Source organism: Castanea sativa, chromosome 12 (genome assembly GCF_040712315.1).
Source record: "Castanea sativa cultivar Marrone di Chiusa Pesio chromosome 12, ASM4071231v1".
Classification (NCBI taxonomy): Eukaryota; Viridiplantae; Streptophyta; class Magnoliopsida; order Fagales; family Fagaceae; genus Castanea; species Castanea sativa.
This window is the reverse complement of record NC_134024.1, coordinates 1,328,641-1,356,385: the sequence shown is the minus strand read 5'-3', so window position 1 is coordinate 1,356,385 and position 27,745 is coordinate 1,328,641. Positions and strand designations below refer to the sequence as shown.

The 27,745-nt window shown below is 33.8% G+C and overlaps 2 protein-coding genes across 2 annotated transcripts; one reads left to right on the top strand and one right to left on the bottom strand.

The window, feature by feature from the left end:
- Positions 1–4,127: 4,127 nt before the first annotated feature.
- Positions 4,128–20,730, bottom strand: LOC142620909 (vacuolar protein sorting-associated protein 52 A). Its single transcript, XM_075794217.1, has 20 exons — positions 20,573–20,730; positions 19,876–19,973; positions 19,667–19,724; positions 19,331–19,426; positions 16,641–16,742; positions 15,798–15,881; positions 15,008–15,088; positions 13,856–13,999; positions 12,691–12,782; positions 11,580–11,661; positions 9,151–9,333; positions 8,576–8,691; positions 8,421–8,479; positions 7,996–8,096; positions 6,969–7,019; positions 5,828–6,007; positions 5,602–5,736; positions 5,274–5,345; positions 4,670–4,727; positions 4,128–4,581 (listed from the first exon to the last, which is right to left on the bottom strand). Exons 1-20 carry the CDS (start codon positions 20,588–20,590, stop codon positions 4,277–4,279), a joined length of 2,115 nt encoding a protein of 704 aa, XP_075650332.1. The 5' UTR covers positions 20,591–20,730; the 3' UTR covers positions 4,128–4,276.
- A 1,257-nt stretch (positions 20,731–21,987) lies between these two features.
- LOC142620910 (single-stranded DNA-binding protein WHY2, mitochondrial) lies at positions 21,988–27,516 on the top strand. The gene is made up of 8 exons (XM_075794218.1): positions 21,988–22,123; positions 23,368–23,489; positions 23,657–23,754; positions 23,853–23,945; positions 24,352–24,446; positions 24,657–24,730; positions 26,512–26,600; positions 27,160–27,516. The coding sequence occupies exons 1-8, from the start codon at positions 22,092–22,094 to the stop codon at positions 27,283–27,285; spliced, it is 729 nt and encodes a 242-aa protein (XP_075650333.1). The 5' UTR covers positions 21,988–22,091; the 3' UTR covers positions 27,286–27,516.
- The last annotated feature ends 229 nt before the right edge of the window (positions 27,517–27,745 follow it).

Genomic DNA, 27,745 nt, shown 5'->3' with positions numbered 1-27,745 from the left:
ACACACACACATATATATGCTTGATGCTTCAACTTTCTGCACTATGACTGCCTAATTCCATCTGCTGTAATATCAATGTCATGCATTTTTTGAGACGGCCATGATTATTTCACATCTAGTTAACTGTGTTCATATTTTTTCACATCATATCTACCCTTTTTATATTATACGTGAATATCTAGCGTTAAGAGCTAGGATGTATAGACAATTCATTTGGGGTGTTGTACTTGTATTGTATCCGTATCGTATCCGTGTTGTAACGGGTCTAATTTGTCGCATCATATTATAATTTTTCAAAACTTGCTCGTGTCACCATATCATAATCATATCCGTACCTGTACCCATGTCCATGCATCCTAGGTTAAAAGTGTGTACATGGTATGAAACGTTTCACTATGATGATAATATGCATGACATGTTTACAATAAATAGCCTTTTTGAGCCAAGCATTTTTTTCCCCCTGATCAGCCATCCTGTCCTTGGCACGGACCCATAACATTCAATTGTTCCATTTTGACTTTGCTCTAGATTGCTTGCAACTATTAAACTTGCTAGGCTGCTAAAGAATTTACAGCTCATATATAATTGATTCGTTGAAATTTTGCATTGAATTTATAGTCCATGTCATATACAAATGTAATTGAGAATTGATCGTATCATGGTTTAATTTCTGCTAGTATTAATTATAGTGTACCTTCCTTTTGTGGTGGCTTTGAAGCTCATGTTTAATAATAATTCACTTATGCATTGGATATGTATATTTTTCGTTTCAGAATGTGTAGAACTTACAATTATATGAGACTCACATATGAGAGATACTTTCTCTTATGTTTGAGGACCTCATCTATTCTTTTCCTTCAAGTAATTACTCAGAGAGAGAGAGAGAGAGAGAGAGAGAGAGAGAGTTCTAGGATGTCTTTTGCCAAAAGAATTGACCTCTTGAAAGGTTTAGTTTTGGGGTTCAATTCTTCAAACTATACTTGCACTTTTATATAATATCTAAAAGCTAAAGTATTGCTATGTTTCTATTGAGCCACATCAGTGACCATATAATCATTTTCTTTTCATCTTTTTTAATATATGTATATATCTAATGCATTATGCCTTCACATATTCTCAAAACTAATTGTAATTTACCAATCAAGATATATAGGACCATCACTTTTTACTACCATGACTTTACACATGCTTGAACTTAAATGTAACTGTAATAGAAAATATATGTAATACAAATAGTTTGGGCAGAGACACCAATAATTCATTTTTAGTTTATACTCACTTAACAAAAAACATATTTCACCACTTTATTCACATCACTATGCTAATGTAGTATTCAATACCAAGTTGAAGGATCTAGTTTCGCTCCTACTTTAAAAATTATGTCATTTTCATCAACTTCAAGAGATAGAGATAATAAATGACCTACATGTATTCATTGCTAGACAATGCTCTTCAATATATTGTAGATTGATTCCTTATTTCTACCATTAGTTTAAGTAGATTTAGACAATCCAAACATAATGTAATTAATGATGTGCCATCCAAGCAATCTAAGCATCCATCCACTGATTTAACCTATGATGAATCTTGCATTTGTAAGCATTTCAAATAAGTATGTGAATTTTGATGAATAAGCAATTCTATATTACAGATATCCTTTAGGAAGAAGACAGGAACGTAATCTGTATGCGATTGTGAACATAAGTGGTACCAAAAAACTTACAAGCAATCCTGCCACACATATAGCAATGAAAGGAACATAATAAATAGAGTAAATTATTGAATACAATACTACCACCATCCAATAATTATTGTCAAAAGAGGGAGGAAAATAACTAATAGTTCTTCCATTGAGGATGCCACACAGGATGTGACCAGTTGCTTAGAATTATAGCAACTCATTGATAAATCCCTACAACACAGAGCCCATTACAAAATAAATAATAGTTCTTCCATGAAGGAACAAGCCATTGATAAATTCCTAAACTTTTGTCTATCTGTTATGTTTATGTTTCTATGTTCAATCTATAGAGGTCATTAAACCTACTACTATAAGTCACATACCATATTGAAGGTTGTCTCACATCAAGATTCAAGAAAAGAGTAGTAAAAAAAAAAAAAGAGATTCAAGAAAAGAAGTCAAATTATCATATAGGGACATTTAAACTTCAATGTATAGCTATTTTGGATAGTTTAGCTAGTATGTTTCTATTATGGATATAAGCATAATAACATCTACATTTCACATTAAAAACAATAATCAAATTCCACTACTCATAAGCAAATAAGCTAGACAATAACAATAACAATACCAATACCAATAATAATAATAATAATAATAATAATAATAATAATGAATATACTCTGACAGCTGAGAGAGAGAGAGAGAGAGACTTTTGTTGTAAGAATTAGGGAAATGTCAAATAGGGATGGAAGAAGATATCAGGAAACGAACCTTGATGATTCTTCAAGGGGAGATTACAGTTGTTAGCCATGAGAGCAAGAATAAAGATCTCTTCTTGTCGAGTTAAGCCTAGCTATGTCTCTGCTTGTTTGAGTAGACCTCTCTTATAAGACTTTTTTTTTTTTTGTGTGTGTAAAATCTCTCTTCTCTTTCTCTATCTCCGTTCTTCTTGCCTTTGTCTTTCACCATTTTGCATCTATAAGTATTCACTATTCAGTGACCAGATAAGCCCCACATGTGTTCAAAGCCCAAACCCAAACCGTAGTTATGGCTCAATAAAAAAATTATCCCCAAAAGCCCTTTATTCACACTTTTTAATATAGACTAAAGATATTCCAATGGGTGGGCTGCGGATAGCCCAAATCAATATAGTTACAAGCTTTGAATTTGTGGTAGATGAGTAGGTTAATCTTGTTTGGTGATCAGGAATAAAAGGTGGTGGAGGAAATATTGGTGGTGGTGGTGGTTGTTCAGGGTGAAAGACATCATCATCTTCTTCTACCTTTGGGTCTGTCATAAATATTCCTTCTAGTTTAAGACCAGATAATAGTTACGGTCAACAAACATATTGCAGGAAAAGTAGGAGCTGGTGAATGAAAAGTCCACCATAGTGGCTATGCTTGAAAAGTCCACAATAGTGGCTATGCTTAAAGTTGTTTCTGACACACTTTTTTTTTTTATTTTAAATATCTAGTCATCTCACCCGTCTCTTCCTTGGAACCATTGTTCATCAATGTCCGCATCCGGATCATGATTATAATGGTAAAGGTCATCATGTCCAATTAGTGGATTGGGCATCTCCCAATGGTCTTCATGTGGCCATTGCTGTCTACAAAAATCTGGGTCGCGGAAATAAATATTTTCACAAATTCTTGTCTGGATTTACAATAGGGAAATCAGTAATAAGAATTTTACCATCTTTAGGTACATGAGAGATTTCATACAAGTAGTCTAACCTATTGGTAGTGGAGGATTTGAAATTTTGAACTATGAAACTTCATTAAAAAATTCAAATATTCAATTAATAAAATTCAGACTTTTATATTTTTAATTTTTGGTGGATTTCAAAAAATAAATTATACATTATACCACATTTCAAAATAATTATATATTCACATGCATCGCACGAGTTTGCAACTAGTTAATAATAACAATCAAATCTTAGTTTCAAATTGTTTTGTTCAACTATAGATTCATAAGGGTCTATCACATATATGACCTTACATTTATTATGAGAGAATCTGCCCATCATTTTTCCAATTGAATGTTTTTTATATGTATTAAAAATTTAGAACACTTGGCTTCCTAGTTTTCAATTATTTAGAAAAAGTGGCCTTGATAGTGATTTTGTAAAATTCTTGGTCTTTACCACAATAGTGTTTGAAGTGGCCCGATCTCTTGGCTGAGGATTGAAGAACACCAAGTTATAATTTTAGCTTACGGGGTCAGAGCAAGTACTCCTTTGCTTTCTTGGCTATGCTCTAATGCATTAATCCTTCCTGGTTAAAGACACGGATGCCCCGAGTTCAAAGCCAAAAAGACGGAGGACAAAGTTTGCATTTGCTTCTATTCTGGGCACAACCTTGCTACCTGTGTGTGTGAGCGTGTGTCTAGAGAGAAGGGAGTTCCCAATTCAAATCAATATGCTATTAAGGCCTTCAAAGACTATCAAAAACTTTCAGATTGTAAGGCCTTCCATTGATATATTTGAAGCAGAGAATAAATATTAACCCATGCATTTCGAGTTCAAATATTTTGAATCCACAAAATTTAAATCTTGGTTATCAAAGCATGACCTCAATTCAATGACTTTTAGAAGGTCCTCGAGTATTTCCTTATCTCATACATGATTGAAGATATTGACACAAGATCCTTGTTGAGTGCAGACCCACCAACAATCCTTTTTATGCAATCTGAGAGCCTGGTATAATATAGCAGTAGTTGAGTCAATGCAGCCCTCAAAATTTCCATACCACACAGTAAGCTGCTAAAAGAAGTTATAACATCTTTGTGCATCAGCTCTATTGCAGCTTTCCATCTACTTGCAAAGTCCTTCACAAGTGGGTCAACTTCGGCAACAGTTATGGGCTTCTCAGAACTAGAACCTGGATCCTCCGCTGATAAACAACTTGCAAATAAGCCTATTTCCTTAAATAACGTAACAAAATACTGAGATGTTGCAACAATATTTGTCAAAATACTTACAGGCTCGGGTCTTTACAAACTTTATTAAGTCACTAAAATGCACCAGTAGCAGTTCTTCCTGCAAGGAGAAATAGATAGACAAACTAAAACAAACTGCAAACAAAATAAAAAAAATGGCAGAAAATGCAAAAATTCCTATACAAAATAGAGCATAAAAATAAAGAAATTTCAGCTTCAGATGAACCAGATCTACAGGCGTTTGATTGTTTTCAAGCTCTATGTAACATATTATCAACATTTTCCCATTAAAAATCTTTCTGAGAGGATTCATAAGGGAAGCAGTTCTTGCCACTTGTACAGGATATAATTTCTGTTCCAGTACTTAAGGCATAGGAGTAACATCAGTATTCTGCAAAAAACAGGAATCAAGACAGGTTGCAAGGAGATAGGTTTACTCCCCTCACTCTAAAATTACAAACAACAAAAAGATATTCATCATCATATAAAAGAAAAAAAATATATTATTATTTACTCTATAGACACAATTCTATAACCATTAAAAAAAGATATTTTGCTAGTAAACTTATCTGCAATCATTTAGTTTCAAAATCAATAAGGAATTTTCCTTAAAAACGAGGTCTAAAAGCTATTGATTGAGAGTTACCACAAATAATGCTGTGTTGCTCTTCAGCAATTCCTCAAAGTGCACTTGAATTTTCCCTTCTGGAGCAGCTTCCTGAAAGCCAACTAACAAATTAAAAACCACAGTGGCTGAAGGCCAGAGGACATTGCAAATTTTGTGCCCAACAAATATGAGCAAAAATATGCTATCCATCTAAATGGCATTATAACTGAAGCAATCTTGTCCAAGAAATTCTTTTGAATAACAATGAACTTGTCCTAGAAATTTTCTTTCCCAACACCCCTAAGTTCCCACCTTTACACAAAAAAAGTAGATCTCATATTCCAGAAAAGAAGATACTAATCCTTACCTTCAGAATAGAAATAGTCATGTCATAGTTGTTTATCAGAAACACAATTTGTAGTTTTGTTTTTGGGAACATTTTTGCAAGCTTGATTAGCAAGTCATCAACAGCCATTCTAAGTCGTTCCAAATTCAAATCAAGCTGCAGCATTGAGGAACTAGATGTTTTGAGAGACTCATCCCATTATGAAAGCAAAGTTAAAACATTTTATGACTTTCATTCTGAGTCTAACCTGCCCATCTCCATATTCAACATTAAGGCGGATCAGTGAAGCTGTGAATTCAGCATAACGTCTCATGACATAGTGAGGATGAACATCATCTTCCCACAATGTCCTCACATTTGCACTGCGTAGGCTGTTGAGGTGCATATCAAATACCATCTTAAAACGAGGCCATAGGGAGATATTGATCTGCTCCAATTTAGTTAAGAATTAGTCAGAAGTTTAATTGGTGATAAAAAAATCTAAGACACAACTACAGAAGAATTAATAATTAACTATTCCCTCCATCCCCTATCATGGTCCTCCCCTTTTTGGATGTTCCAATATCATTGTCCATTTTAAACTTCATATGACAAAAATTTAAAAATTTACAAAAAATGCCCACCTAGATATTTGAGAGGAGTATCAATATGAAAAAGAATGAGAAGAAATTCTGTAAGTCATACGTAATAGAGTAACAGTAAAATTCTTTCTAAAACTGGGAAGCCCTATAGAGGACCAAACAGATTGGAATGCACAGACTATTTTGCAAAATGAAAGTAGTTCCATTAGTTACAAAGTGCTTCTGGAAGCAATAGTCTACTTTGTTTTGAAGCACAGTAAAGACAAAATAGAGTTAGACAAGAGGAGGCAAATAAATTGTTAATTCTTTGGGTCTTGAACCCACAACTTTAACCTCCAGGACAATCCTATGGAGGAGGAGGTGCTATTTGAGATGAAGCTAATTGTCAAGGAAGATGTTAGTTCAAGAACGACATTATCTTCCTCCAGTTTCATAAATTGTAAGCTCTCATCCCTTGTTCATAGGAAAATCATATATGCTATGACAAATCCATCTAAAAACCACAACAATGGATAAATTAACTGTTGAACGAAAAAGAAAATTTTAATGTTTTGGCGTTTACTCCTTTTCCTAGTCATATTGCTTAATTTCTAATATCAGAGGTATCTCTCTTTGCAAGAGCCATAACTATCCACTCAACTTTGTTCAGCCAAGACTTAAAAACCATGTAAATAAAAAGCCTGGTTTCTAAAGAACAAAGGAGATTTGATATTATAAATCTTGTGCCAATAATACTATATGTGCAAAATTTGTATCATCACCAAACAGCTCAATGATAAACATAATAACTATATCTAAATTACAGACCTTGTCTAAAAACGAATCCAAGCATGGAATCCGCCTCCGAGACATTATGAGCTGAAAAGGAGAACAATGAAACAGATTAATCACAATCAAACTCATTACTCAACAGTATTTACAATCCTTTTTTACATTTTGCTTTCTGTCATGCCTCAATATGTTTGAAAAATATATATTATATGAGAGGGTTTTCTTTCTTTTTTTTGAAAATCAATCTAAAAATATATTTGCCCCGAGTATTTGATTTTCCAGTTTAAGATCAACCAGAGTCAAATCCTATTTCAAGCATTCTTTTCAACTAGGAAACATAAGTTTGGAAATCTTTGGAAAAAAGAATAAAAATTTGAAGTAGGACAAGGGCTTCAATTCTCTCAGTAATCCACGCATCAAAATCAAAGGGATGCTAAAGAAGATTTTTCTTTTCTTGAATAGAAGCATTAATAAAGATGTATGTGCACATTTCTCAAACATGTCCTGATGTTATACATAATTTGAAAACTTTCAGATTGTGCAGCACATATTCCAACTACTACACAAGCAAATAAATATGGGGTAATTCCTGACTCATACAGATGAACAGAAATTTCAACACTTAGATAATTGACATCCATGAAACTGAAACATCAAATAGAAAAGAAACAGTGTTATACAAGGAATACTGAATTCTGAGTCAATTGTCAGACAAGGAAATTAACTTTAGTCAACTACTGAGAGTACAATAGCACACTATCCAGAATGCACATACAGGAGCTTTTCACCATCTACAGTACAAAATGGCAAACTCTTTACAATGACACGACACAAATAAAAGAACAAACAGAACGGACATTAAAGTATCCATCAATCGTGAAATTTTATTATATGTTCACTTTGGATCATCGTTACAGCTCATGAAGTTTTAAGCAGAAAACACAACAGCAAGTATTGATGACTCATGTATTAGATTTGAGGACTCATGACTCCATTACAATATAACTCTAAACAACAGAGAACTCAGATACAAAACATTAGCTTTAGAAGCTCAGAAAAATACCTGATGCTGATGTATTATCCGAATCATGAGCATTAGGCCAATAGCATCATAACAATTTGGAAGTATTGAATTGAAGTGTTCATCAATAACAGCAAATGGACCTGATAATATCAAAGTAAGATCATATGACAAATCACAGGTCTATCTTTTTCTAATATTCATCACAGTTTCCACTGCCCATGAATCGTCTCATATTCATATAAAGCTTCAAATAGAGATAAATCAACTCCCATGTACATGACAAGATTGTTTATTCAAAGGAATGTGTACAATATAATCCTACTGGCAAGAGTGCCAATCTGAATCATACAAAAGTCATCCGATAGAATGCCAAATAATATTTGCCACAGGAATGCTTGTATATAACATTATTAGCATGTAGAAACATTTTATGCAAACGATTCTGGAATATCCAGGAAAATTACCTGCAAAAATTTCATAAAATATGGATTCCTCGCCAAAGAAGTCATCACAGAAATGATACCTGCGGATGACAGGAAAATGTCAACATGCTAATCACTATAGGATTACCATTCATTAGCAACTAGAAGACAATATCAAGGGGTAGAGCAAAAGGTACTCAGAAGTAGCAGTATCCATAAGCAGCTTGTGCAAACTCCTGAAGAGGACCTCGTATGGGTACTTGCTGGAGCTGGCTTCAGCAATATGAGGAATTAATGCAGGTTCATCAATTTCCTGATAATTACAAACCATGGCATCTGTAAGTAATGAAGTCATAGTTTCTAGAAAAACTACTCTAAATGTGGTTTTATAATTAGAAATAACAATCAAAGGAGGAAGTTACTGCAAGTTCTGCACCTAGTCATCATCTTTTCAGATATGAACCTGAGCATGGCTGGAATAACATAATTAAAAGAAAGCAATGCAAAATTCAACTTATATGAATAAAACATGCATAGATGAAATGCATAACAAAAAGAAATCAATTGATTACAGAATAAGCTTTTTAATAAGGAGACAAAGATAAAAGAAACAAAGGTTAATGCCCAAATAGTTGCAATTGAAATCTAATTGACCGAGTGGATCCAAGAGAAAAGCATGCTTTACTTCCACATTAACTAACAAACCAAACCATATTTCATTCCTAGCAAGTAAAATATTATATAAAATTTTTTAAGAAAGAAGTAGAAAAACCTTGAGAATTTTTATCCTCTCCCCCAGAGCAAAAACGGCAGAGCGGTTCTTCAGCGGTTCCCTTCCTCTTAAAAAAAGGCCAGTGCTTCTTGTCTCAACCCCAATCAAATCACTAGATGTTGCTATATCCAACTGTAGTTTCTCAAGGGCAAGAATATAAGCCCGGAAATGCGCACTTAGGACCTGCAAAACATGCAGCTGCACTTCAATACTCTTTAAGATGCACAAAACTAGATAGTTGATACAATGTAATGTGATAGAAACAAATTGACCTGGCTATTAGCACAGCTCAAGTGTAAGACATCTTAAACGACATATGAGAAGCTGAATCTTCCAAAACAGATTCACCATTAAGAATGTCCATGGTAGCAAAAGGATACTAGGTGTAGCATTACCCCAATATTTTTTTTTGATAACTCAATCGTTACAATGAGAGAGCAGGAATTTGAACCTAGAAGCCTCTTGGCCAATTGACTACTTGAGCTACAAGCCCCTTGGCCAACATTTCATATTCTAACTATTCATAATTTCTAATGTTTCATAATGTTTTAAGAACTAACTCTGTTCCATAGGATAGTGAATATTTTCTAATATTTGTTAGTTCATAATTTTTTGGGAAATTTTCTTTGTAATATGAAGTATCAAAACTTTAATATACCTATCAAAAATTATAGTACTATACTACCTATCAAAAATTAACTATTACAATGTATTAATTTTATCTCTTTGGCATGATACTAACAGAAATTGCCAAATATAATACTAATGACCCACACCTTTTTTTCATTTTTTTTTATAAGTACTAATGGTAATGACCCACACTTTTTTTTCTTTCAGTTTGATAAGTACTAATGAGTAATGACCCACACCTAGCTTATGGTATAGCATGCACACCATAATAAATATGAATATATTTTTTTTGGGATCTGAATTGGTATCTGCTTATAAATAAGACTCCTTAACAATTAAATTACGTTCCACCATGGATATAAACTATTGCAGGCCTAACTTCTACCAATACCAAATACAGAAATGTGATGGATTCACTGTCAAGGAAAGCATAAAAGAGAGAATTTTAATTATCTAGTAAGAAATTTGGGATTTCTAGGAGACTAGGACAGGAGTTCAAGAAACTAATATCTGGTGCAAGCTTGCAAGCTTAATGGATAAAAAAAGATTTCATCTATCGCTATAATGCAGATATGAAGAGGGGGTTTAATCACTAATTTCTGAGTAAATTTAAGTTTCAGCAACTTGGGTTTTCTCTTTTTGTGGGTTCATATGCTACATTAAATGTGAGCTAGGTCAGCCTCTGGTTAATAGGTGTTGTTTGTGTTGCAAGGATGGGGAGTCGGTTAACCACCTTTTCCTGCATTGTCCTGTTACCCACTCCCTATGGTCTTGTATGCTTCAGGCCTTTGGGATTCCTTGGGTTATGCCAGGATCGGTGGCGGATTTGATCTCTTGCTGGCATCAGTGGCATGGAAATGATAAGTCGGACATAGGGAACTTGGTTCCAGGGTGCTTAATGTGGATTGTGTGGTTGGAGCGGAATCGCTGTTCCTTTGAGGACAAAGAGAAGACCTTGATTGAGCTAAATCTTTTATGCCAGCGTAGTCTCTTAGAGTGGTCTCGATGTTGGGGGTTTACTAATTGTTCTTCTCTCTCTGTGTTTATGTCCTCTCTTAGCTTAGTTCCCTAGTAGCTTTTCTCTTGTTGTTCATCATCATGAACTTCTAGTATGACTTTCTTTCTTTCATTTATAAAAGCTTTCTGATTACTTATAAAAAAAAAAAATAATGTCACAAAGATTCTAGGGTTAAAATAAAAAATAAAAAATCTTTCTTGTTTGTTAGCCTAAATTTTTTAGGTCTTAAGAAGGCTTCCTTGCAGCTTAAGATAGTTGGGTTATCAGGTAATTTTCATTTTGGTAAAATTGTCTGATTTTCTATTGTCAAGTTTACGAGTCCTCAAGTATAAAGCAACAAACTTGAACAGAACTGGGGCTACGTTAATGTAGTCAAATGCTTTGAAAATATAGCAAGGACATGCAGTTTTCTCTTCTGTCTCTTTCCTGTCATCTTCCTCTTGAACTTTACCTTTCTACAAAACAACCACCCACCCCACCTCACCCCCAACCCTCTCCCAAAAAAACCTGCCCCCAGCCTCTACTTCTGAACAAGTGCTCCTTGATTTATCTAGGGTGCATTCCTTCAAACTATAATTAGATATAACGAAAAGATACAACAATAGATTATATAAAGAACCAAAACAAAGGAAGAAAAGCAGGGAATGAAATTGATGCTAATGATTTAAAGATCAAGTGACCATTCCCAAATCCTCATAAAAATATAAACATACTGGTGAACACTTCAGTCCTGCTACCAAAACTAAGTTCTGCAATAGATAATTGATTCGTCAGTATTTACCTTGTTCATTGTGTCGATGTACGCTGCACGGACCTCAATATATACCTCATTGCCATGTTCTTTGAGGAAGGAAATAACATACCTACATGTTCATGTTACCATATACTATATTATAATAAGCCCACACTTGACCAGGGAAACAAGAACCAGAACTATTATATGATATATCGCTACTTCTCATTTTTAATGAATTAAAAAAATTCTTATGGACAAAGAATAAAGGAATGAGTTTACACATGATGGCAACATAAAATATCTAAAACAAGTCATGTAAAACCAAAAACACAGTCCTACTTCGATCAGTTGCTCTCTTTACAAATATAGATGCTGCTGTCTTAGCAAGTATCATACACAGACACCTTAATAAATGCTAGGGACGTACAAAAGATTGTGTAACCATCAAAAACTTTTTCAGAACAGTTCGAAAACAATGACTCAATAATAATGGCATTTGATCAGCTCTCCGACCCATGATCAAGGGAAAACGATAAACACATAAAATTGGGACACATACAAGTGAAGTTACCCAATCAACAACTCAAAAAACAATCAGGATACTGCGCAGTTTCCCCCAAAAAACAAACAAGGTTCAAAAGGGAAAACCATACAGATGCGTGTGAGATAAGAATTCATACTCCCTCCATCCCATATTGTGGGTCCTTTATTCCATTTTGAGATGTCCCAAAATATAATCATCTTTGAAAAATCTAAGGACACCATTGATAACTTTCCTCACTTGACCTTACTTTAAGTAAAAAAAAAAAAGATGTTCCAGTCATAAGTCAAACAAAATAAAAATATATATATAACCATTTGATTATGGCGAACTCACAAGCTAGATACTAATCAGACCATGGAAAGATCAAATCAACCCATCGCCATCTCCTTTAGAAAGAAGGAAAAATCAAGCAGCACTCACATCAATTAACAAATCATCCATATAAATAGCAACACTGGGAGGAAGAACAAAAACCAAAAAAAAAAAGAAGATGAGAGTAAAATATGATTTTTTTTTTTTTTTTGATAAGTGCTGAAAGTAAATATGATAAAACCATATAAAATTCTAATGTCACATAAGACCTATTAAGCACTGTATTTAGATTCTACTCACTTGTACTTTAAAAGAACACTCTGTTGAAGGATTTGGATATTTGTTTTGGGTTTTCTCAATGCATAAAGCTTCTGAACAATGAAGTCAAACACCTGCAAAAAGATAATATATGTACTAATTAATTAACAGGTAATGCAGTAGAAAAACAATTAGAAAGAGCTTATATGTACTAATTAATCAACATGTAAGAAAAACACTTAGAAAGAGCTTATATGTACTCATTAATCAACAGGTAAAGCAGTAAAACAAGTTCAAAAGTGTGATATCATTACATGAGCAATAGATATTATTCAATATCCAAATCAAAACATTTTTGAAGTTTATATTCACCATTTTTTTTGGATAAGTATATTCACCATATTTTCTGTCCAAACTATGAGACAAAACATAGAATATTATTATTGTCCTCAAGAGATTCTGACTCAATTAAATCCACAGAGGTTGGGGAGAAGGCATAGGTGATATTAAGTTGAAATGTATTGACTTGCTCTGTAATTCCAAAAGGTTCTCAGTACAAAATGGTCACTGTTCAAATTTTGACTAATAAGACATTCTGGCCTCAATACTATACAATGTACATGTTGAATCCTTATCAAATGAATGAAATTTGGATTGGCTACCTTCTGTTGAAGCTAATTAAGAAAAGAATTGTTGAAAAAAAGCTTTTATCCCTACCCTTGGCCTTGAGGAAATCTTTGGCCATAGCAATTACCTCAAAACTCTAACTTCAGTTGTAGAAGCAAACTAAAAACATCTGATTATCAGTAAATATGGATTAAAATGTTGACCAAAACTAATATTCAGTCAAAATAATTATGTTCAAGTATCAAACCTAAGTACTAATAACCAACTCTATTCAAGTTACAGATGTCAAATTGTAGTCCTTTCTAACATATATGATTGAAATGGTCACAAGAGTGTTAGCTCATCAAGTCACAAGCTTGGGATTCTTCTTGTGCACAATAAGGACTGCTATTACTAATTGATAATTAAACAGTCCATACAAACAATATTGTATCCAAATATGTACATGGGCAGATTAGTGTATATGACATGCATGACATTGTAGAGGGGCTCTCACATTAATATTTTGGTAGGTTTACAATAACACAAGAAATTGAATAATCATCATCAACCAAAGCATCCGGTAATTCTAGTCAATAACCTTTGAAACTGCTTTCTGCCTAACTTTTTCAAGCTCAGGTTGAACATCTTTCAGAGCTTTTGAAGCTTTGACCATAGGATCCGCTTCTACAAACTTCAGCTTCTTACTCAGAATCTCAAGAGTTCTCATGTATTCATCATTGACCTGGACAAATTCCACTGCAAGTATGTTAAGAGCAATAAAAGAAATGGAACACAAAAATCTCCCAAATCACTATGTTAACCAGGAAGCAACATGGACTGTACACCATGCACATTCAAGGACGTATGTTGTAGCACAATTGTGTTATAGATACGGCCCACATATTAACAAATCAACTTTAACCTATAATATGAATATCAGAAGAGCCTAAATCATGTATATAAGCATAAAACATCTAGAAAGTGCTACTCTAACCAGAATACATATTTATAAAAGATGTTGCAATTTAAATCAAAAAAAGATGGGCAGCAAATGAAGCAGATGACCAGATCTTTCCAGAATCAATCCACAATAACCCCATCATGCAATGATTTTTTTTTTTTTTTTGATAAGTAACCCGTCATGCAATGATTGAATCACTAATATAATAAGGGAGGGGCGAGAGAGAACATAAGCAACAATTAATCATTTCAAGTAAAAACACATTTTCCCACACATTAAGTTCTCCCTCAAACCAACCTAGCAAGCCTTACAAGGACATAACAATGATATAAATCAAGCATAAAAGAGCATAAGTAAATCCCATTCTGCCATCTAAGACTTGATGCGATTAGTATCAAGGCAAAAGGGTAAAGCTTGTAGCAAAATATTCAAAAAGGAGCCTTCTTAATTAAGGCAACTGTAAACCAAAATGAATGAAGCACAAATAGACTTCTCTCAGATTAATGTATCAATGCTTTTCTCATAATTCAATTCCCAAACATTAAAGAATAACCAAAGTCCTGATAATCTCATTGGACGGGTAAATCACTGAAACTCTTCTTCTTCTTTTTAAGTAACAGACATGTAAACGAAGGCTAAGCAAAAACAACTTTTTGGATGAGGACATCGATTAGCAAGTTTGTAAGCTAAGACCATCTGTGAGCAAGTTTGAAAGCTAAGACAAACATGTAATAATAGCAATTATGACAGTAACAGTAAGAAAGCAGGCTCTACAAAAATTAGAAATACCTCTCCGTCAACGACTATGTCAACCATCCTTGGAGGGACTATAATGTCTTCAACAAACTTTGCCAATTTTGATTCTGCCGACTGTTTATAGAACATAGAACAATCAGATGTTGAAAAGAACATAAGAAAAATGGAAAGGTTTATAATTAATAATTTAGAGATGTCACTTTGGCATTACTCAAATGGCCCACTTCCAGGAAAATTGTTCAGACAGAAAAACTTCCAAAAAGTTTTTCCCCACATTTTCACACTTTTTTCGGTTGTGTTCTTTTAACTCCAAGAAGAAGTAAAATGTTATCACAGCACAAAAACAAACAGGTCAATAATAATTTGAAAATGGTCCCAGAGTCCGAACCCCCACCCTCTACCCTTTCTTTTTTGATAAGTAATAAGATTATATAAATCAGAAGAGAGTCACCCAAGTATACAGGAGATATACTGGGGTAGACAATCAATTACAAAAATTGCATAAATCTAAAAGAGAAAGAAACTTGTCATTGAAAAAGACAAGGAATGCAATCCAACTAGGTCATATCACAAATCACCAATTGAAGAATCATTACTCAGCTAGCTTTATCCCCTGCTGAGAAATTGTTGCCACAAAATATCATTGAAAAAGCACATATAACCCCTAAGAGGAACTTCAAACAAATACAATTGTTATTATGTTTTTGTTGTACTAACTAGTGGTCATTAACATCTAATATATCCACAAGCATGTTTCTGTGGTTCTCAAAATTTAAACTCCAAACAAACAATGAAGCGGAGCTACTCATACAAACAATGATACCTTACGATTCTTAAGCTTCAGGCCCATGTCCATAGACTTCTCTTGGAGGACTTTTATGTCTGAACTTATGGAACCAATTTCAACCTGGGACAAAAAAAGAGGTAAGGAGAAAACCTTCACTGAAAAGTAGAATTCAAACCCTGGGGTTTTACTAAAAGAAGAGGATAAAAAACAAAACAACACAACAACAAATAATTCTGCAAGAATCAATGTAAAAAGAAAGTTAAACAAATAGAGCCTTTATACCATTAAATGCATCTAAAGTTTGTGATTTATATTCTCCTTAGTTACATATAACCGTTGAATTAAAAACACTATCATTTTTGACAGATGGATGTATAGGAGAGGGAAAAAATGACTGCACTAGTTAAGACATCCTTAAAGAAGCAGTGATATAAAGCTAATTCCTACAATCTTTTTCAGCTTATAAATAGCATCCTTGCAAAAACTAACCAGCATTGGGACAAAGGGAAATTTTACTACCATAGACTAATGGAAAACATGAATAACTTATGGTATTTATGTGAGGTAGTGATTTATAACCAGGAACTGCTACTAAAATCAAGAATGCATAGAATCTTGTCCCTGAGCAAAAACAATGTATATAATTTTGTCAACATATAGAAGAATTTTTTTAAAAAAAAATTATGATCATTGCAAAGTGACAGAGTTATTATGAAGATATATGCAACCACATTTTCAGCCAATATGTTTTATTAGAGGGTGATTAATTGTGTATATCCATCAAAATATATTTTATCAGTATAAAATTAATGAGAAATGGTCTCAATGAAGCTGCAAGCAAGTAAATAATTGCTTATTGCAAAGTAAGGGACAACATACTTGAAATCCACTGAGGAGAGTTTCCATCTGTGACAAGATTCTGTCACATTCACGAATTTGATCATGAAGAGACACTAAATTATCGCTTTCTTTTATGTAATCCTGCAACGTTGAAGAAGTTTTAATGCAATAAAAAAATTTAATCTTTGTAAAATATAAAATAAAAGCGTACTCAAAAAGGATTCTGAAGAGTATCTCTGCTACACATATCTTTACCAATGAATGATAAAAATAAATAAAAATAAAAAATAAACCAAACACATATTTTCTATTTATGTTCTTACTAAATAAATCTTATTTCTATAATCTAATATAGTGCCATTGAAGAGCAATACAACAAAAATGATGAGCAATCTAACAAGTCAAAAGAGTCTTATTCTTAGTTGATGTGCATACACATGCTCTCACACACACCTTCGCCATACACATAAATTGAGACAGCCTGCAACATCTGATGCTTCTCCAACTATTCACTGAGGAGATATGATCATGCACATGCCATGGCCAAAGCTTCACTTAAGGTAACTAAAGTCGGAAACTCACAATTTTAGTGCAAGTTTGGGCCAGTTGTAAAACCCATAATAGCACACAACCTAACAATAACAAATTGAACTATTTTAAATTGGTCAAAACCTAGGCAGAACAAATTAAAATGTCCAGCACAATTAGAACAACCACTTTAAAGAATTAAAAATATCTACTTAATAATAATGACCAAAAAATAACCATAAACCAGAGCTCATCACAAAGTGTATGTCACTAAAGCTGTCCTCCTTCATGGCCCATTAGCTCCAAGTGCTACACCTAATTATTATAACCTTAAATGCAGGCTACCTAGACAAGCAAGCCTAACTAGATGAGGTAGGGCTTACTTTGCCAACCCTAAGAGAATGAGAATGTGTCTGGAGTATAAGGATAAAAATGATAACAGAGCCATGCAGTTAACTGACAAAGGGTGGAACAGAAAAAGATAATATTTGGTCCAAAATCTAACCAGTCAAAGAAAGTTGGCACAACAAAAAAATGACAGTGGCATGAAACTTGGGCAAAATGAAACTACTAGAATAAAGGGCAGATACGGCAATATAAACTTCCAGATCTGATATCAAAGCTTCTCAAAACTTCACACACCTAAATCACACTCCAATAACTACATTGTCTATTTGTTAATCATCACTAGTTTTAACTTGGATAACTATACTAACAAACCATTCAGCAAAAAGTGTCTCATGAGACACTAAAACCAACTATCCATAATTCATTATGAAAAAACAGTGATGGTGAGTCAACACCAAAATCACCAACTAAATGATCACATGACAATAAGCTTTCCAAAAGGAAGCAATGCTCCATAAAGTTTTTGCACAATATGGCCAATGGGCTCTAGCTAACACTGCACCTCCTCCTCAATAAGAAAGGGTGGAAGGTTCGTTTTAGCAGATTTTTTAATGATTGGGAGACGGATGAAGGGTTGCAGTGTCTTCGTATTTTGGGTGCCATAACCCCTCCTATGGATGTTGGAGACCGGATGAGATGGAAATTGAAGCCTAATGGGGCTTTTGACATCCGGTCTTTCTACAACAAATTAAGAAATTCTCCTTCAATTATCTTTCCTTGGAAAGCTATTTGGAGAGTTAAGGCCCCTAGGCGAGTTTCTTTTTTTGTTTGGTGTGTAGCTTGGAATAAGATCCTAACGGAAGACAATCTGAGATTGAGGAGATTGGATTTTGTGGATTGGTGCATTATGTGTCGTCATTGTGGAGAGACGGTAGATCACTTACTTCTTCATTGTGAGGTGGCCTATCGGTTATGGAGCTTTGTTTTTATAACTTTTGGCTTGGCTTGGGTTATGCCTAGATCGATTCCAGACTTACTTTTTGGATGGTGGAATTGGCTAGGGAAGCATTCGTCTCAAATCTGGAATTTAGTCCCGTTGTGCATCCTATGGTGTATTTAAAAGGAGCGGAATCGGAGGACTTTTGAGGATTTGGATAGCTCTAGTGATCAGTTGCTTACTTCTTTTAGTGGAACTCTTTTTGATTGGTCTTGGGCGTGGGGACTCACGTCTAGTGATTCCCTCCCTTCTTTTCTTTGCTCCCTTTTCCTATTGTAATTTCTTTGTTGTTTGGTTTTCTCTCTTGTTTCTCTTTGTTTTCTTCTTCTTGTATCTTCTGGGTTGCTCTGTGTTTTTCAGGCATAGAGTAGCCTTTCGTATATATATCATTCTTACTTATCAAAAAAAAAAAAAAAGGTGGAAGGTAAGGTTTTGGGTTCCTAAACTCACTAAGTGCATGTAAACTTACGAATTAAAGAAGAGAAAGTTTTGCACAATATAATATGATGTAGAAGTGGAGAACCGAGCTATTACAAAGAAGACTTCCTGACATAGAAGAGAAGCCTCTTTACACTTCTTTTTTTTTTATGGATAATTATAGGATTTCTGGCAACAAAGCATCTACCACTTTTATGTTGTGAACTTCATATGGAACTATGAGCTACATGAGACAATTTTCTGGTTAACATAAAGCAAAGCCTAGTAAGAAAGTTTACAAAAATAAATCATGTCTCTATGAATTATTTTTTTTGATAAGTAACGAAAATTTTATTAAAAAAATGAAGAACAGCCAACCCGAGTATGAATTATAAAACTATTGATTGGCAGAAGAGGATTTTGCTAAGTAAGCACAAACCTGAATCGAGTCCAATTCAACTTTCCGTAAATTGTTCTCAACCCCCTTTGTATACTCTCTTAATTTCGTACCTTCAGATAGTATGTTTGCAACTACCTACATTATTAAAGAGACAGGGGGGGAATCATTAATACATAAACCTCTAAAAATACACATGAAACCATTTTTTTTGGTAAGCAACAAAAACCAATTTACGTAATGAAACGCGATGAAAATGTACAAGGAGAAAGCAAAAGAAATAAAATAAACAAAGAATTGCAGCTTAAAGGAGAGTTGATAAAAAAAAATATATCTAAAGGAATGAATTTTCAAAGCAAATGATATGGAATTACTTACATCGTCATTTTTGCATTCTTCCAGTTCTTGCTCTAGGCCATCCAATGATATATCATCACTGTCAAACATGAAAACCAAATGTATTTTCAAGATGCCATATTCAAACTGGAGGCTGATGAACCGGGTAATGTCATCATATAACAGGAATGAGCATATAATGTATTCGTAAATGAATCAAGACGATGCAGAAACATAAGGATGAATCGTACCTGCTGGCATCCTCCTCCACAGACAAGTCCCCAACAAACGCTCCAAAATCAAATACTACATTTTTCTGTGCACCATTTATCTCAACATATGACTGACCCTGCAAACAATTTTTTGTTATAATCAATAAATAAATAAAGGCTATTGTGGGAAAAAATTGTGTGACTTAAGACTTATTGAAACACAAAAGATAGAGGCTCGTAAACTACAATAATAAAATTAAGAGATACATAGTACAAAAAATGCAAGAAAGTAGAGTCGATCTCAACAACAACAGATCTCTCTCGATTTTCGACATAATAAGACTATACGATTACAGAGTGTGACATTCCAAATGATACTCAATTTTGCCATAAACCAAAGAATGAGCAATGTAGAAAGCAAGAGATGATGATCCACAAATTCACAGCTACTCTAAAATTATATAATCCACAGTCAAAAATTCAAAGCAAAGCAAAGCAAAGCAGTTGTCCACATTAAAAAAAAAAACTTCCTAAAAAAATAAAGAACGATGGAATCGTGTAGCAATCGTGAAGCATGAAGATGAAGATGAAGATGATGATGCCTGCTACTTCAAAGAGAAGATCCACTGGGTCTAGCCTAGTGGTGAGATGATAATGAAACAAATAACAGCTCAAAAGCTCTTTGCATCATAAAATTGAATTGAAAATCAATCAGTATCGGAAATTTGAAACTTACCAAATCGGTGGTGGCCATGTTATTAACGAAATGGCTCAAACTTGTTCGAAGATCTCCAGATTTCAGATTTCAGATCACAAAATAAAAGAAGTTGTTGGTTCACGCGCGTGCTGGATCGGGTCAGTCGTTGCTCGCTCTCTTTGTGTTTAATAAAACCCAAAAAAAAAAAACGATTTTTTTTATTTTTTTATTTTTATATTGGATAGTTAGGGGTGGGCTTGGGAATCTGGGCTAGTTTGGGCTTCATATCAATTGTGGTGGAATGGGCTTAATGTTTAATTATAGAGGCCCAGTGCTCTCTCTCTCTGTGTTTGAGAGTTTAAAATCCCATTTCTCTTTGCAAAAACTCAACTTACCAACTTTATGGATCAAAATTTAGACCACAATTATGCAAACAAAGCGGGAAACCATCGATGTAATCTATAAACATTAGGGTATGTATGTATTACTAACCTTGGACGTATATTTTGTAGATTGTTATAGTGTTATGTTCTAAGGAATAACATTTACATATCTTTATTATAGGATAGAGTATTTTGTGGACTTGAGATGATGTACTGACCCAAGTTATGTATCTTTAGTGTAAGCATAGTTGGTACATGTGTAATGTTCAGGAACATATTATAGGAATCATTTTTGTAGACCATAGAGGCTTACCTCCAATGGTGAATGTTATATTTATCTATACTATTATTTAAGAAGATTCCTCTGTTTGGATTCCACATTTTTTAGTTTAAAAATGCCCATATTCTCTTATATTTAAATATAGACAAAACTAAAGAACAATTCGGTAAAAATGCAACTTTAACTCCTACTAAAATATTGCCTAAAAAATATGACCACTTTTCTATTAATTTTCAAATAAATTTATTCACTTATAAATTAAATTTTCAAAATAAAAATTATATATAGTAAAAAGACAAATAGGACCACACAAAAAAAAAAAAAAACCCATCGCACGCGCAAAGCGCGTGTAATAAGGCTAGTGTACTTATAATCTATATATTCGGACAATATTTATCAGATGTTTACCTTTGTATGTTAATTTGGGTGTGTAATATATATTTCTAAGCTTACAGGAAGGATCAAATTCACTATTATTTATGTAATTTTGATGAACAAACCAAAAATGAGAAAATATATACGAGAAAACTATTTCCATCCAAGACAAACACTATAAATCATTTTCTGCCATATTTTTTGCAATGCAGCCAAACACATGGAAAGTATTTTCCTTACCGTAAAATATTATTTTACACTCGGAAATCTATTCACATAGAGCCAAACACAGCCTAAATTGCAATAGTAATTTTTTTTTTTTTTTTGGTTGAGAATGAAATTGCAATAGTAGCTAGCTAGTAACAAAAAATGTATTATTGAAAAAAAAGTAAACTAATATAATAAAATACCGCTCAAATAGCAAATATAGTCCCAAAATCAAAATCAGAGAGTCAGAGTTTATCCTTGGAAAGAAAATCGATCTGAGACTGTTACTGAGACTGAGAGTAGGTGTTTGAAAATGATGAAGCTAGCACGCCTTTTGCCTTCCAGGTATCAATTTCTTCAAGACTACTAGATCTTACATTCAACCCAAACCTTTGTTTCTTTGTTTTCCAAACTCACACTCATTTCTACTTGTACTTGTACTTGTACTACTCTCTGTCTTTTCATTCTTTGTTTGCCCATCGCACCGATTATCTAAACAACATTCAAAAATTCAAGCTTTCGGTGTCCTGGAATTGGGATTTTCGTGCCCCAAAATCATCCACTTCGATTACCCCTAATAGTAATACAAACAAAATTTTGTTCATTTTTTGGGTGGACAAGATTGTTACTTCTGATGCCTGTGCTTTCTCTATATATTGTGAACTTTTATGATGCTATAACTATTGAGTAGCCACTGTTTAATAATTTAGTTGCATGGGCTGCTCTTCCACTGTTTGGGTATGAATTCTAAAGTTTTGTGATACTGTATGGCTAATTAACTATACGTGGTCTAGATTGTAACTTCATTTATTTTCATTCCACACCTTGAAACTGGGTGAATGGTTAATTTTAGGTTCTAATTGTCGTGTTCTTTCTAGTAGCAAGAGGCTTGCACGTTGTGGTTTCTCACATTTTTAGTTGAAATAAGGGGAGTAAAACTTTTTTATTGCACCTTGATTTTGATTTTGCTAGTGTAAAATTTAATCACTTTATTGTGATTGAATCCACTAAAGATACATGTTGGGGCATCCCCTACTAGCAATGCTGCATAGGATGACTTCATATTGGATGGAATGGTGTAAATGTGGTTGATCCCAGTTAGTCCATTGAAATCCATAACAGACCTCAACATTTTTGGGGCCAAGACTTGGTTGTTATTATTGTTGTTGTAGATCCCTAATCTTTGTTATTCAAATTTTCTGCATACCATGTTAAATTGTTCTTATGGTTGGTAGGCTATAAATTTTTGCCATTACGTATATGCCTTAAGTAATAGGTACCCTGCATTGTGTGAATGCTGTCACTTATGCAAGAAAACACTCTTTTCCATGGGTAATAGTTGTTCATTTATTTAACTTTTTTTTGTGGGACTTAAAATGGCTTTATTGATAGTTTGTTACAAGAATTTGATTTTGTTTTGAACCACCCCCACCCAAAAAAAAAAAAACTATTGCAATAAAATTAATTATCTCTGTAATTTAGATGCCGTTATATCTTAGTAATTTCACTAACTTTGACACAAGTAAGCTGCAGTCTTGAGTTAAACGCATAAATCTTCAGTAAATACTCTTTCCATTTATTAACCACAGGAGCCAGTTGTCTGAAAAACTGTTATATGGAAAAGCTGCCGATGTTAAAGATGCTTCACAGTTGTATGCTTTTACATCTCGGGCTGGGATATCAAACGCTAGAGAGAATTCTGCTGCTAAAGGTTTTAATTCATTTATGTGGAATACTTTCAAGATTTTGTTCATTTATTTTATTTTATTTTTTGTTTTTGTTGTTGATGTTCTTATTTATTTATTTTTTATTTTTAATTTAAATCAAATGATTGATTATGGTCTGATCAACCTTGTTCATTGGGAACTAAACCTGCAGGATATATTGCAGATCGAATATTTGCTCCATATTCGGTTTATAAGGGCAAAGCTGCACTCTCTGTGACTCCTGTTCTCCCAACTTTCACCAAGTTGGATGTAAGATTGTTTTTTTGGTTGCTTTTACAATTATTCAAATCCTATTTCTGTGGAGTTGAATAATGCCTCTCCTCATTTATATATTTTCTGTTGCATAGTCTGGTACTCTTGTAGTTGATCGCCGTGGTGTCATGATGATGAAGTTCTTACCTGCTATTGGTGAGCGCAAGTATGATAATGAGAAGAGACAGGTAACCTTTCTATGCCCCCCCCCCCCCCCCCTTTCTTTTTGGTAAGTACCCCTCCATTTGTTTCGTTGTAATACCTTGGTCAAAGATGAAAATATACAATGACACAAATGCAGCGACAACACTCCCAATAAGCTCAGTCTCAACTTTGTTCTTATAAGAATAGGAGATGCAATTTAAGATAGAGGTTATTGGCAACTTTTCTTAGTTTCTTTGTCATTACCTTCTTAATCTACTTAAAATTTAGATCCCCAGGTCATTGCACCTTCACATGGACAAGCAGTAAGTAGAATGTCTAATTGTTTAATTGCCATAATGATTGTCACATGGCTAATTTTTTGCACCTTTTAGCTGATATGTGCTGTCTCTCCATACGGCTTAACTGACCAATTTAGCGGATGTTTTGTAGATGTTTGCTTTGTCTCCAACAGAGGTAGGGTCTATGATAAGCTTGGGTCCAAAAGATTCTTGTGAATTCTTCCATGATCCATCAATGCTATCAAGGTTGACTTTTCTTCCTTGGCGTACTACTCTCATGGAAATATTTGTAATCTGTAGACCTAATTTGTGATGGCCAAGAATTATATTGTGATTAAACGAAGTTGTTCAGATGGCATCATCTTATTGTTTTGTTGTGCAACCATCCTTTTTTCTATCTCAATGCCATATGATAAAAAGTATGTGCTTAGTCTTGATGAGCAATTTATGCTGCAGTAATGCGGGTCAAGTCAGGAAGAGCTTAACAATTAAGGCTCATGCAGATGGTACTGGCTATCTCATTTCTTTGAGTAAGTATTCTTTCTGCTCATATTTGCATTTTACTTTGGATAGCTTGAATATGCTACATTTTTTCCTTCATTTGCTTTTTGCATGAATTACTCTTATAGCTAAATTGTGGGATAGTTGTTATAAGTATCTCTGTTGTGCCATTATTTATTTCATTTGGGTTTAGGATTAAAGAAGATGTATATTGTGCCATGCTTGACTGCATTGATGCCATTTTTATGTTGGAAGAACATTTATTATTCAGCCATAGACCAACTAAAGGAACAGTGAATTTTGTGCAGTGTAAGCGTACACAGTTTATGCAAGTGCATGATGCTGCTAGTCATGTTCCTTAAATATGAAATTATTGTGTCACCATTTTTTGTGCAACGGTAATATTGCCAGACAGATAAATACTAAATACATGTAGTAAGGAGTTGGAGGTCTTAGTTTCTCAAATTAGAGATAAAGAAATAAGAAAGTATAAAAGAAAATAATAAAGCAAAGCAAAGAAAAAATTTCTCTAATTTTCTGTCTTGTAGCCCCTATTGTACTCTATGGCCGCTTCCGAGTTAAGAGATCCGGGTATGGAACTGGCACTGTGGTGCGGATATAAGTTACAATCTCCAATTACGTATACTTATGGATGTAGACACAGAAAGATAACCAAACCAGTGACCTTGTGGATGGAACCTGCTAATACTTAAGCCTAAATTCTAATCAATTGGTGTCTAGAATTTATTTTATATACTATCTGTAATTGGTTTAACCTTATATTCTTGTCCTACTTGGTTTAGGGATCAAACTCCTTTTCCTACTAGGTTGGAAGAGTTAGAACTGTTTTCTTTCCTTACTAAGATAATAAGTCTGTACTCTATTTAAACCTATTAAAAAAAATCTAGGACTTGATTTAAAGAACCTGGAGTTTTGTATTGTCTTACTGTTTGCTAACTTTAGTAATAAAATTTCCTATTGGAATTTTCTTCTAAATGCTGATATCAGTTAACTCTAGGTGATGATTCACTGGTTTTGTTCTCTCTTACTTGGTGTTGACTCCAAGCAAGCCTAGGTGCTGATTCCTGAGTTTGTTTTATTTTCTGTTCTTGTTGAAGTGGTGCTACATCAGTTTTTGTATCAAAGCTCGTTCTTTTTTTTTTGATAGGTAAGATAAGAATTATTATTGATGAAAATTAAAAAAGAAACATACAATGTGTTCATGAGAATGAATACAGCAAAGCACAAAACAGAACACCACAGAAAACAATCAAAGCTCATTATTATGCATAATTCTATCTAGATTTGTTGTTCTTTGGGTGATAATGTATAGACTTGATGTTTGTTTAATTATGATTGGAGCTCTGAAGAGCTGCCTCTTATTAATATTACCTCTCTAGTGATATTTTGGATTGTATGTAAGAGCAGAAATATGTACATTTTGAAAATAAATTATGTTAGTTTGAGGGATTGGAGAGTGTGTTTCTGGTAGTTGTTCTAATGGCCATTGATTATGAATCATATCCCTAGAACAACTTTGAAAACTAGGATTCTTTGGGACATTATTGCAATGTCTAGGGAGGTTACGAGTGAGTGAAGCTGATGTGCAGTGATAGACATACCAGGTCCATGCTTTCATATTGAGATTAGATTTGGCTACAAATGATAAGTGGATTTATACTCAACTGCTGAAGTTTTGAGATATATTTTTTTGACATATTGTTTGCCTGAGTTTATTAGTTCCATAGTTTCCTTTTGAATTATTAACCTTTTTTTCCAATTATTTATTTATGTGCTTCTTTTTTGGCAGATGTTGTCAACAATATTCTTAAAACCAAAGAGTTCTTCACTGTTCCTGTCACAACTGCCGAATTTGCAGTGATGAAGACAGCTTGCAGCGTATGACCAAATAAAAACTTTATCCACTTTACCCTTTCCTTCAGTTTTTATATTTATTCAGTTAATTGGAATCATGGCAATATGAATATCTTTTATAGGAAAATAGTGATCATGGAATTCATGACAGCTGGGTTGACATTCACTGCATTGAAATAAATTTGTCACCATCTTTAGGGAAATAGACAAAGTTACCTATTGGTTGCTACATGCGCACATGAAGAAATGGTTTGTGAAGTTTGGCAACTAGTGAAACTCAGTACTTGTGAAGCATTGTGCAACCATTGGTTCTCATAATTCATAATATGGATTAAGTGGGAGATAACATGGTTCTCATAAAACACTCTGAAGATAATAATTCCAATCCTCAATGGTGGGATTAATTCCTTAGATCTGGACATTACATTATTTCTTGATACAGGTCAAACTCACTTACTCACCAATAGGTATTAATTTTTTATTATTTTTTAAAATGCTGAGTGAGGTGTTAAATCATTTAGAAGTACTTCTTCCTATGTAATTAACCTCTTGAGGTCAACATTCACTCTGATTTGTTTTGCAGTTTGCTTTGCCCCACATCTTGGGTTGGGACCGGTTAACTAATCATCCGTCAAGGGAGCCAAGACGCACAGTGGGGCTCCCATCAAAGGTGGATCCACAATTTTTGGATTTGGAGTGGGACAAATGAAGTCATGACTGCCAGATCAACAACTTTTGGATTTAGAATGATGTTCCAATTGCCATTTGTAATGTTGTCTCTGTGCATTGGTCATCAATTCGGAAAAAGATTGTTTTGTGGGCTTTGCTAAAACTGTGTGCCTTATTATGTAGACTTCTAGTATTCTATAACTAAAGACTTCCTTTTCTGTCTTTCCGAATGAAATTCGTAGTAGTAAAGAAAAAGAGGATCGGCATGAAACGAGACACTATTATGTTAAATTTTAGGAGTGTTAACTTCCTAGTGCTGCCACCTGCTAATCCTATACATGGCCAACAAATATTTGCTGTGTTCCGCTTATGTGTATGTGCCTTGAGAGGAAGTTTTTTTTTTTTTTTTGAGAAGAAACTTATATTTCATTAACACCAGAAAAGGAGTACAACAGAGGCCAAAAGCTAACAGAATCATCCTAGGCCTGATTGAATCAAGT